The 13,423-nt window shown below is 36.5% G+C and overlaps 1 protein-coding gene across 1 annotated transcript in view; it reads left to right on the top strand.

Annotated features, from left to right (window-relative positions):
* LOC131706802 (GDNF family receptor alpha-2-like) overlaps positions 1 to 9,830 on the top strand; it is an 89,617-nt gene extending 79,787 nt beyond the window's left edge. Inside the window, exons 8-9 of the mRNA XM_059008584.1 lie at positions 6,708 to 6,761; positions 7,014 to 9,830. Coding sequence (XP_058864567.1) covers positions 6,708 to 6,761; positions 7,014 to 7,160 — 201 coding nt within the window. The 3' untranslated portion in view covers positions 7,161 to 9,830. The remainder of the gene's footprint in view (positions 1 to 6,707; positions 6,762 to 7,013) is intronic.
* Positions 9,831 to 13,423: the final 3,593 nt, after the last annotated feature.

Here is a 13,423-nt window from a genome sequence, read left to right as displayed (position 1 = left end):
CCATACATGCAAGGGAGCAAGAATCAAAATACTATTATTTTTGTTAAATGTAAACGTCATCTGTACAATGCATTCTGTTCTGTCTTCATTTTACCTATTTTAATACTGTTATATATTTTAAAAATGAAAGGCAGTTTAGTCCCATCAGATTCTATAGTGGAGCCCCAACCTTCACCCCCGAAAAGCTTTTCATAATCATACAGTAGCCCCTCGCTAAACCGGACATGTTTATCCAACATAAGGAGGTGCTGGGTTTAAAAACAATACAATAAAATCGCACACACGTACACTTATAGTTCTTGATGTATTTTAAATATAAATCATTGCGCTGAAATAACACTAATGTGTTTTGGGTAGGCTACACATTACATTATGTAAAAATATAAATCTGTACAGTAGGCCTAGTACTGTATACTGTAGTAATAAAATCAAATGAATACCTAGCGCACTTTCTTTTTACTTTAGCCTACTGGTAACACAAAATAAATCATGCTGCTGCATTGCACACATTGGTTTACAATGCAAATAAAAGATTATTTTAAATTGATTTTAGGGTTTTATATTTTATTTTAATTATTATTTTTAACTTGGTCTACTTACTAGCCTAGACAATTAACACACAATAGATCATGGTCCTATACAGATGCTCAGAATGAGCTGGAGGGGTTAGTGGCACGTGTGTGTAGTCTATTGCTCCCAACACGTTGGGAAAACCACAAATGTCATAGAAATCTGTTTTCAAGTCTTGTATGTACATCCTGACTTTAGTGAAAATTAGGTACTTGGGTGTACGCCTCAAAAATGCATTGAGCACAACTGGCAACGCACAAGAAAAAGCGGACTGAGAAATGCCAGCAACAATTGCGGCTTTCAAAAGTTAACAAATTGATGCAATTGTAAGTTTTCCAATTGTCAGCAGCTTTAGTATATCTCATTATAATATTTGTGAACCCTCATTTGCACTATCTCCGCTCTCTTTTTGCAAATTTATGCAGGAACTCCCATAATTCATATTCATCTAAGGTTGAACCGCAAAGCAAAACTGCTCCTGCAAAGCATTCCTTAAAAAGCAGCTAACAGCACTGCGCATGTTAAGTACATTTCACCCTAGACTTCCGACTCGGTTGCAACTGATATGTGACTATTGAGACAGGCGCAACTCTTTAGTACATCTACCCCTAAGTGTTGCAAAATCCTCTTTAAAACATGAAGTGCTGTTTATATAAAAAGACTTGATTGCTGTATTGTGCAGTTTTTCACCTTCAAAAACATATAGTTTTAATCAACGGATTACAAAAAGAGAGCAGTTCTAACTATATCGGTGAATCACAATAAGCACAGATTGTTGATTCTTTCTGGTTGATTTTCAATTTGCAACAATATGACTTGTGCTTGCTTCTCTTGACCAAGACATTGTATCAGGTTAATAGTTAATATACAATAGAAGTTGCTCTATATAAATTACTGCCGCTGTGTGGTTGTGTGACCATGTGATTTTTCTTCATTTGAACCCAAACATGATTACAAACACTGGTACCAACTTCACAGTCTGAAATAGCATATCCTTACAAAAAATACCATTGGTATACCATTATACTTCCAATGTATTACCTTGTACCCTAGCACAAGAATTAAGAGACCAAGACACAGTGGTCCTGAAACTATAGAATAAGAGGCATCCATTGGACCCCCCTGGCTTATACCATTGTATCTGTCCTTGGGCTACTGGTCTAGGGAACAGAACTAGTGCTTTGCATTGCCATTTAAGACCACTTAGTATGATTGGTTATCTGGGGAATAGAGAAAAAGTTTCATAAGGAACAATACTGTTACTAAGCCTCATATGTAAAACTTTGTGAACTGTTATTTTTGTATATTCAATAACTCCACATTAACGATGTGGACATCATTCATATGCAGTGACTGTGCAGTCATCGTGAAAGCTAAACCGTCTGTTTGCTCAGCTGGGACTTGTCGGTTTGCAACAGAAGCATGTGGGATGCTGCTGACATTATGAATTAAATGGCTTATGCATTCATCTGCATAGATATAAAGATGCCTATGCCATAATGCATAAGCTGTTTCACCCAATATGTGAAAATAAAGAAGTGAGCTCAGAACTGGAAAACACAAATGGGGAAGCCCTCACTTGGAAGTTATGTCCTTATGAAATTTCAGATCTGTGGAAAACTTTCAGAAATTGCTCTGCTGTACATTTGTTTTACTGTAAAACTGTCATGTTCCACAGAAAGGCAGTAGCATTGATCTTAGTGAGAACCTTTGGTACAAAGTGCCAAAACATGTTGAAGACCGGACAGCCCATTTAAAATGAAACACTCAAGAAACGTTGTAAAAGCTTCTGCTTCAAAAGTAGCTGTCCAACTGACGTCAACGGTTTGCAATTTGGCTGAAATCAACCCTATTTATACACCTGGGGCTAGAGCCTTAATTAAATCATTTAATCACTTATTAAATTCACGGCTTCAGCCACATCCACACATGTTTTTGCAGGAAGTAATTTAACCCCCCCTCCCCATACACATACCATGCACAGGCAGGGCTTTCACACTGCCACAACCACTTATTGGGTGTCCCAATAATAATAATAATAATAATAATAATAAAAATAATAATAATAATAATACTCAATTACGTCTAATCCTGACCCTACTGCTTCAGGCCTGAAGAATATTTTGGATCATCCTACATTTTTTTAATTATTATTCAATCTGTAAGCCATAAACATCAGGGTTGCTAGATGGCCCAGTCCTGATCAAACCTGACCGAAGTCCCAGGATAGATTATTTTTGTAATCACCTCTTAGACCCCAGTCAACATGAGTCCACATCACAAAATACTTTTACAATTGGCTGTACATTCACAAATCAATAACAATAATGCCACTGACTCTAATACATTATTAAAACCAAAAATGAAATACTACAGTTAAAATATGCAAAATGTTGTTTCAATGTATTACTACTGCATTACCGTTATGGGTATTAATGGGAAGTCTGCATCCAAAAAGATGTTTATTCAGAATAAGGGGCCTGTAATAAGGGGTGGGCATTCGCTATGAGACAGGAGAGGTCGAGAAACATGTAGGTGGTCATTGATACGCCACTGAGGTGCGCAGTATTCATTTATAAACAAAACCACCATGTGACTAAACCAGCAATGGTAGAGAGCACGAGCAAGAATACACACACAGCAGTGTAAACGAAAACAATTAAAACAAAAATATGAAACAAAACACTGTGGGCAAAAACACAGCTAGCAGAATAGAGGTCAAACGCTGCTCCCGCTATAAGGGAGGTCCCGCTCAGGAACCTTCTCCCTGACACTCCCTGGTACACTCTTGTGGGATTCAAATCCCCTAAATTAAATCCTATTGCTAAACACTAGTACCCCAGTTAACACACACAGTGATCAAGCATTGGTTGCTTTGTTAACTCACCCTAGTTAAACATGCAGCCATGAGGGTTCTCCACCAATTCTTTCCAGCTCCTTTTATAGCAGGTGGTCAGGGTTCACTGATAATCAATAAACCAATTAACACCTGGCCATCTTCCACACTTATACTTCAACAAACTTTATTTACAACACCCAAACAAAATTCCTGCAATAGGGTTTTATTCACAAAACATTTTAAGAATGTTTTGTTAAGGACTGTTTTTTTTTAAGCCAATTTTGATTATTTCTGTCATGTTTGCAGTTCATAAAACATTTGCAACTGTTTTAGAGAGGGGTTATCTGTTTATTCTTGTTTTTCAAAGCACAGTTTACCCTAAAACAACATAATTATCAAAACATTATCTAAAACAGCCCTTAAAGAGAAAAGGGCCGGAAATCCTTTAGAAATGGTTACATGGACGTTTTGATGTTTTTAACTTTCTGGAAAGCCACAAAAATGTGCATCTGCCGGTGTTTTTTACATATTGTATTCTGATTGGTCACCACAATGGTCCACAGACCTCTGATTGGTTGACTATTGAATTCAAACAGAGGTAATTTTGCCATTAACACTAATTCTAAAATAACTGTATTGTTGCACGATGGACTTTGGTATTATGTAAAACCAAAAATGGATCAGGTTTTAATTTATATAATTGAGATATATCAAAAATGCCAGAGGACTCTTGCGTGGGCAGGTTATATATTCACATGGGTAAAGGAGATATATTCTGCCTGTTTCAGTAAATCCAGCCAGCACCTGTCTGATGAGCTTTAATTGCCATGTATTAATCTGGGGAGTAAGACAGGCCCAGCAATGTCACCCTTGGGCAAACTCTAATTATAAACTGCATGCTTGAGTAATTACATGTCCTGTGTTTTCTAATTACCATTTTACAATAAATTAAGTATTTCAATTCTGTGCCACAGTCACAAACTACCAAATCAAAACTGACATATGTCTGAAAAAAAAAGATTTTGGTTTCAACTGTCCATGTGGCCACTGAGAGGAATAATAATATAAAATAAAAATAAAAGTTTCTTGGAAATTAACCGGAATCTTTTATCTAAAGCTTTTTTTGTTTTGTTCTGTTTTGTTTTCGCTCATTTTGCAATCCTGAAGAAAAATAAATATATTTTAGATTGGACACTTGTATTAGATTCTATTTTCTTGTATTAGATATGGCTCGTTATTGGCTTTTTTATGTTAATTGGGTCTATACAGATATTTTGAAGACACTGCTTAAAACAAATGGAATGGTGGTTGTTATAGGGCCTCTGCACATCATTTAATATTTTTGTTCAAGGGTCTACAATCAAAACCATGCCAATTAACCAACAATGAAACGAGGACTATTGGAATAAGAAATTTGATTTTTAAACTTTGATTAGCACACCTGTATACCATGGATACATGTACATATATTTCAGATTATATTTCTTATATATTTCCCATATACAGTATCAGGGTCATAACGTTTTAACAGAATCAAAAAAACACTCCTGTAGGACCTACTCTACTTCTTCATCTACATGACAGTGTTGTTTTTTATACAGTGATTAGCTAAGGTGTATTGGGAATGGCCTTCTATTCCACTGGGATTGACATAGCCTAGGTGCAAGTCTTGATGTCTTGGAGCCTAAAGGTAGTTTAAATAGAAAGCAGGTCTTAAATCTGTATCACAGGCATCACTCTGCAGTTTGTTTCCACTCTCCGCAGTTTTAGTGAAGCATTAGCAAACACCCCAATTATTTGCAATCCCTATGCGTTTTTCTACTGTTGATGCATCTTGTGAACAATCTAGTGTTGCAACATTACAATTGAGCTATTGCTGTGTGGTGTGCACAAGGCAAATATGCACGTCTAAATATAAGTGATCTACTTTCTATTTGAAAGGAATGTTCTTTCTTGCTTACCACCAAAGCTCCACTGATGCCTATAATGCATTTCTGTATATTATAGATAGGGAAAATGAATGTTCATAGCATTTATTTTCTTTTTTTTGGGGGGGGGGGGTTGTAGGAGCAAAAATGAACAGTTACCGGTTCATGTAATTATCTGAAACAGATTTTTAAAAAAGAATAATATGTTTTTAATTTGATTATGTGCTTATATGTAATTATCCTGTATATAATTACCAGATGTATGTAATTTTCAAGTATGTAACTAAGTTGGATATAGCATTCATACAATGGAAAGAATAGAATAGGGAAAGACAGCAGGTGCAGCTTTCACATCTGCAGGTTTTGATGGTATTATTATGAAAATTAGGGGAATCTAAAAGTGTGTGAAATGTTTTTCCAGGACACCCCGCAGTCGATTGCAGAGTATTTTCCATTGTCAATGCTGGTTCTAGTATCCCTTGTGCTTGTGTTGTTATAGTGACATAAGCGGGATTGGATACACTCATGAGCTGAACCCAATCTGGAATAAGTGGAACTAAATTTCAATGTAGAGGGAGGACTTTAATTTAGGGCACACACTAGACTTCCATAAACAAACAAAAAAATATAATAATAGGAGACACTCTGTTTAGTACAGATAACAAAAAAAACACAGAAAAAGAGAAATACAATATTTATTGTTTATAAAATGTATTTTAGGATGGCCATCTCAAATCTCAACATGTAGGGTCCACGGAATTCCTTTTTTTTTAACACATTGGATAATAAATAAAGGAATTATGGCCATACATACAACAGGTACCAAAAGCAACCAAAAAAAAAAAAAACGGAACAATTGAAAAATGTGCAAAATAAAAACAAAAACTAAAAATGTGTTCATATTATTCGTGCCAGGGACCCTGATCATGTGGTGCAAGATGGAGCTATTCACTGTGGCTTCAAGCCATTCAGTGTGACGACCATGGCAACCTAACCCTAACAGCTGACTTGTAACATGCATCTGATCCACAAACACTGTCAACACAAAAAACAAATACATATTTATAGGAAAATAGGTCCTTGTGTCTTCAATGTCACCATTTCTCTTCTCTTGTAAAGCGCAGCAGTAACATTGAAAAACACTTGCATTCTCGGCTCTCTGCTGACAGAGTCAAATACAAGAAATAGATGAGTAAGACCTCATTGGAAAGCCCCAAGTCTCCTTTATGATTGGCGGTACCGAAGCAGGGCTGTCTCTTACAAGATTTAAAGGGCCAGGTCGTCAGCAGGATTTATAACATGGGGCGGACCGTAAAGAGTTAATGTATGATTTGGATTAGAAGTAATACATTTTCCTTTTGCCTTTACAGGAAAGTGGACCAAAGTGTAATCTCGCCAAAGATCAAACATTCTGCCTACCTGAAGTAAGTATGACAATAAACAAAAATAATACATTTTACTTTGAAGGCATTGCATTTTAGGAGCGTTCCACTGCAGCCCTTTCTTGCTGTCCATAAAGGTTCACTTTTTCACCCCCACAACTTGAGTGAATGAGAAATTAATGTACTGAATTGATGTGCATGCCTCATGTAATATTTACACCCATGCTCACTTTTTTTCCAATGGCCATTGGATGAACCAATTAAATTAAATTAATTTCTTCTCCACAAACCCAGGTTAGTCCCTCAAATCCGGATACTCCTGCTGAACCAGAAAGCTTCCCAAAGACAGGAGATATCAACGACAGATCAGTTGCCGTCAACTTCTATGGCAATGCAGCATTTGTGCTGCTTTCCTGCTTGACGGTGAAATTGGCTTTCTAAAAAGTTGAGAAGAAAAGCAACATCTGACAAACAAACAACCAACAAGAAACTACTTTCTCTCATGTTTTCGTTTAGAAACTGAGATTCCTTGAAGACATATCAAAGGCTGCAGACCACATTGTTAGGAAGAGAACATTGGTTCTAGTTTAAGCTAGCTCTAGATTCCAAAGTCAAATAGACTCCAAACCGTGCAAACCACTGGGGCTTTTCTCTTCCTACAAGCTCAGTAGATCGATTGTTAACTTGGACGGCAAAATGGGATGTTTTCTTTTTTCCTTCTCAAGTGCAATGCTCATGGAACACTGACTGAAAGACATTCTGCTTTTTTGTGGAAGATTGCTTCATTCTCCTCAACCCCTTTCACCCAACTCAGTGGAGAAACTCATCTGTGTGTAGCAGTTTCAGTATTTCCCTAGGTTTATTTTGTTTAAAACTAAAGTCACCCCATCCTCCCTACCTCCTACCCCAACAGGTCCTGTGCTTTTTTTTTTTTTTGCACAACCAATAATATTTTATGAAAGGTTATTTCTTGCTTTAAAAAAATATTTTAAGTATAAATCTTTATTCTGTTACGTACAGTATATATATCTACACACAGTACATATATATATAAATATAAATATAATGCAGGTACAGTGTAAACCTGCAGTTCTTTCTTTTTGGTATTCCAAAAAGAAGAGAAAAATAGGTTTTGTGACTGGCAACGTTTCAGTCAGTTTCTTCTTGTTAGAAGTTGGCAGTGTGTGGCTGCCACTTCAATGTGTAAAATTTTGTCTGTGAGTATTGATAAAAAGTGTTTCCCTTCAAATGTAAAGATGTAATTTCTTATGTACGAAAACAAGACGATGTTTAAAGGCAAGATGTGGAGTACTGGTACAAGATCAGGAAAACAAAATGGCATACATGTTCCTCCTCTCTAAAACTTATTTTGCCAACATGGACCTGGATTATTGCTCTTCATTTGTGCTTCAATACGAATGAACCATGTGGCCTTGTTTTTTAGGCTTTGTTGCTTTGGGTGTTGGTGGGCTTGCTCTAGCTCTGAACTGCAGGAGAAATATTTGCTTAGAGATTGAATTTACTTAGTTCTGGAAAGATAATGGCAGTGTTAGCCTTTGATCCAAAGGGACGTATGGTTAAAACCAATTTATAGGACCACAGAACTGCTGTTAGTGATAATAACTGTTGATTATTTCATTGACATTAGACGTGTCACCGGGCACTGATTTTCATTCAGAAAGTGACCATACAGTGCTTCAATATTTATTTAACAAGGATTTTCCCTGAATTACTGGTCCCGCCTCCCTACATTTGAGATTGACAGTCATCATTGACCAATGTTCAATTGAAAAAAAAATGTGCTGCTACCGGTACATACCACTGTGATACAGCACACAAAAGAGCACAGAATTCCGTAATACTTATCGATTCAATTAATGACATTGAAAGAATATGTGAGGCTTAAATTGGAAAGTTGAAGGCAATGGATATTCAATGTTCTCAATCATGCAGTTTCCTATTCTTTATTTTTGAAACCACTATCACTATCTTTTTGCAAGCTTCATAGTTTTAGAGCAGCTATAAATTGCTTCCTGACTGCTTTGTTAGCCAGTGCTGCACAATGGTTCCTCACTAGGTTTGTATCCTATATAGGCAAGTGTGACGCCTGGGGCAGTGAAGCAATGGGGATGCAATTTGGTAGTAGCTCCTATACTTGTGTAGCATACTGTTTGGTTTTAGAAATAAAGAGCGAGCTTGAATTTCGGCAACAATGACGATCAGCACTTACATGTGGAGAATGAAAACAAGAGAAATCACTGAAGAAAAGAATGTATGAAATAAGAAGCTAAGAAGTATTCCATTTAAATTTTCATTTGGAGCTGTTTACTGACATTACAGCATTCAAGAGTTTTAACAAATAGGTGCTTGTAAGGCATATAGTAGATGTCTCTACTGTATACTAAATTTATAGCTGTGTTTTCTCCATCACATTTATAGAAGCATATTTTTAATTTGCAGCCATCAATTCAATTGTAATAGCCATTCCCTTAAAAAAATACAAGCTTAAATAATGATAGAAAGCAATAACTGTGCCAAGAATATTCTTGTCACAGTTGCATATTACATAATGTTGTTACACTACATCCATTATATGAATGAATACAAATGTACAGTAATTCATATTGTCAGGAGTCTAAGCCAAACTGTCAGAAAGAAGCATATTTTTAATTTGACGCAGAAATCTGCTTGCTGATTCAATTTGTGATTAAGGGATTGAGGAAATACACACATTTTGCTTGAGTTTTCTGAATTAGACAATGACAATCATGTATGTAGTGTGCAGTTAAGAAATTTACGAAAGAACCAAATAAAAAGATCAACTGAGAAAAGAAATGGTTTTGCAAACCATGGATGGTGTTACAAAGTTATATACAGTACTATAGATAATCCTGCAGTTTGTGTTGTGGCATAAATATCAGCACTGGCTTTGCCAGTGCTGGCAGAGGTCATGCATTGATTTAACATTTGTTCGAATTATGCTATGTGGACAAAATACCTCCATACCGTAACAATGTTAATGTCACCTACCTTTGTAGATTGCAGTAAGGTCCAGGTATGCTAATGTTGTGCTTGTTTCTTTATCAATAAAATGTTTTTATTTGTAAACTTTTGAAGACTAAATTGTATTATTAGATCAGTGACTTGATACATGTGTTAGATAATGAAGGAGCTAAACAATAAGATAATTTTAAGAGAAACGTTTAAATGGTGCAAACAGGCACATGGTCTTATGTCATGGGAAAAATTGATAAAAAAAATCAATTTACATTTTATCTATTTTAATAGCACGATTCAACATGCTGGTGTACTATTCATAAACTTATCTCAGCTTTGTAGGGACTTATACACAGAGACAGGTGTATGGGCTTATAAACCAAAGGATTAACTACATTTTCTCAAAAAATACTGTGTACCAAAGCAGAAGCCCATGTGAATATCTGTATGGTTATACAGTAATGGGGTACCATTATAATACCAAGAAATTACCTTGAAAAAACCTTGGCAGATTAGCAGGCCACAGTTTTATGAGTAACGGCAACACAATTCGCACAGTGGTCCTGATACATTAGTACAGGTCTGTTCATGTTCAATCAATGGCTCTCGAGACATATATGGGTCATTGAGCTCTATAATATGTCTCTTTTCATTTAGAGAAGAAGGCTGAACATTCTGGAGTTTTTGGTAAAAGGAGGTCAAAATGAAAGAAAAAATAAAACAAACTAAGCTGTGCAAGCTCTGTAAGAACTGTCTGGTTATCGACATTGTTCTTTTAGCCAAAAAGGCTGGATAGCTCCACAATGATACAATTACCAGTAGCTTATAACATTGTTGTGCAACCGTTGCAATTCCACTGTAGTGTAGTGCAACTGAATTGCCTTTTGGTAACGGTTATTGTGTTATGCTTTACTTTCCTATGCTATTTCCTAGGCATACTTGGTGAAATGATGGTCAGTGGAGAGATGCCTTTAATGCAGTAAAACTTAAATGGTAGGGAAAATACCAACGGGTTAGGAATGGGGATAAAATACACAAGCAAATTCTATTGCGAGCACAGGTCTGCCTTCATCATAACTCTTAAAAGACTTTGGGGAATCAGAAACAGGCTGCTAATCCATCTGGTAAGAGCATCCTATCTAGGGCACATTTATCATCGGGGGCTTTAGATCAGAGCATTAGAAAAGAAGAGAACATTGTTGCTCAGATTGATGATGCCAAAATCTCCAAGGAAGCCTTTACAGATCTTGAAACTACTTGAAGACAGTTGGAAGATGGATGTTCTGGGTGCCCTGTGAGATGTTTTATCTGTGTGGATGTGACCCTGAAAACCCTGCATGTAGTTGGTAAGCAATTGTGGTAGAATTTTTGTCTAGATAGCCATCATTAATGCATGTAAACCATGTGTAATAATCTTAAGGATCTGGTACTTTTTCAAAAAAAAAAAAAAAAAAACAACTGTGGCTCAAATCTCATTAAGTCAGAGCAGAGCAGGAGAGCAGACGGGATGAGATTGCATGGTGTTCTTTTCCTGCTTGCCTCGAAGTTACTCCATAGAATGACAGGCGTTCAGGCTCATCTCACATGAAATGCTTTGGCTGCTATTTTAAGAACAAATACTATTCTTATGTTATAGTGTTTAACTGTATTATATAATAGCACAGTGCACCATGTCCAGTAAGTACGCATAGTTTGAACTGCACGTATACCTTACTTGTGCAGGTTCATCCCACTAATCTACTTTACCATTTACTTTCTAGTCAGAAATCAAACATTAACAAAAAATGTTGAGTAACAGCAATAATCAAGCACAGTTTATTAAAAGCAGACCTAAGCAAACCGATTTCAACTGATACAATAACTCTGGTCAAAACGAGGGTGCAAATTTTAATTTAGGTTTAGTGTTCGTGTTTGTGGGTCAACCCCAACTGAAAAGATTGTGGCTCTTTGAGATTGTAGCGGTAAGGGGAGGGCCACAAGGATATTGGCAACTTGGGACACAGAGTTACACCTTACCCAAAAGCTACATTTTGTAGGCACTGCTGTAACTGCTTTTGCGAAATAGCCCAGATCGACCAGAGCAGAAACCTAAAAAAGACATGACAGGTAGCTGGAATAAACTGATTGAGTCGAATCCACATTGATATCCAGGGTCCCGGACACTCATATCAAACAGCAAACATCTCTCTGTTGTGCACTAGTCTAAAGTGACTCCCCGCAATGAATGTGAGGAAAGCGAGGGAAGGCAATGCAGTTGTTGTCTGTGTAGAAACACACTCTGAGCTCTAATCAGAAGTGAGAAGCTATTTTGTTTGTAGCACAGCATAAAAGAAAATAGGCTGCTGTCAAAAAGTTTTCAAGAAGTAGAAGAAATGAAGAAAGGGCCATCAGCAAAAAATATCAGGCTTACCAAAAAATGCGCTTTAATAAGATGTTAGCTATACACAAAAGACCATTGAAGATGGCAACTACCTGTCCTCAGGCAGATTTCTAAAACCTAGCAAGCTTAATTAAGGCAGACATTAGACTGGATAGCTTGTACTAGTTTAAATGGGTTTCCATTGGGACATTGCTGGAATGTAGAGAACTGGGGAGACAATATAACTCTGGCCTGGATTCAATAAAATTATACTGTATACATAGATAGGGCATAGGGCAGCAGTGTGGAGTAGTGGTTAGGGGTCTGGACTCATGACCGGAGGGTCGTGGGTTCAATCCCCGGTGGGGACACTGCTGCTGTACCCTTGAGCAAGGTACTTTACCTAGATTGCTCCAGTAAAAACCCAACTGTATAAATGGGTAATTGTATGTAAAAATAATATGATATCTTGTAACAATTGTAAGTCACCCTGGATAAGGGCATCAGCTAAGAAATAAATAATAATAATAATAGATATTATAAACCTTGATTAATTAGCTTATGAATTTGCCATCCCAATTTCACTGGTATAGCATTCTTCATGTACAAACCTGCCAAGGCGGTTTACGATATAACACATACAATATAACACACAGATAAGAGTTTGCTAGTAAAATGCCAAATCCCCAAAATAAGTTTTAGGCTTAAATGTATAAATATTGATTTTCAATATAACAAAGCGAAAGAGCTCAGAGTACAGGCTGCTTTGTAAGGAATAAATAACGCAAAACAGCAGGACCAATTCCATGGATAACTGAGGAGAAATGTTTTTAAAATCAATACAATATTTCACTGGAAGCTAGTGTAATTTTGACCCCTATCCTTTCCTGACCGAAAACATACAAATATTATTTATATTTATGTGCATGATCTGCACCCAAGAGCTATCCATAAATGTATTTTTTCAAGCCAGTTGTGGACCCATACTTATCTTTATTCCTACAATTCTCATTCACACTTGTGTAAGTCTTCCAATGCAACTCAGCAAAGAAAGATGCAATAGATGCAGACCAACACAGAGAAGAGAGCTGGTGTTGTAAATTCAGGGCCTTTTCAAAAAACAATTAAAAAAAAGTTCCTCTGCACAATGCAAGAAAAAAAAGAACATGTTGGGAATGGATTTGCAAACAAGGTAAAAATAATATAATGATTCATAGTGTTTCCTATTTTTCTTTTCAGATTATGTAGAGGGTAGTCGGGTGGTTAGTTGTTAAATCTTGGTAATTATTCTGTTATAATGCCTCCATGCTAGCTCCTACAGTTTTAGCTTATTGATTGTTAATTAAGC

The sequence above is a fragment of the Acipenser ruthenus genome, chromosome 37, assembly GCF_902713425.1.
Source record: "Acipenser ruthenus chromosome 37, fAciRut3.2 maternal haplotype, whole genome shotgun sequence".
NCBI lineage: Eukaryota > Metazoa > Chordata > Actinopteri > Acipenseriformes > Acipenseridae > Acipenser > Acipenser ruthenus.
Note: the sequence above shows the minus strand (reverse complement) of the source record. Positions and strands in the feature narration are given on the sequence as shown.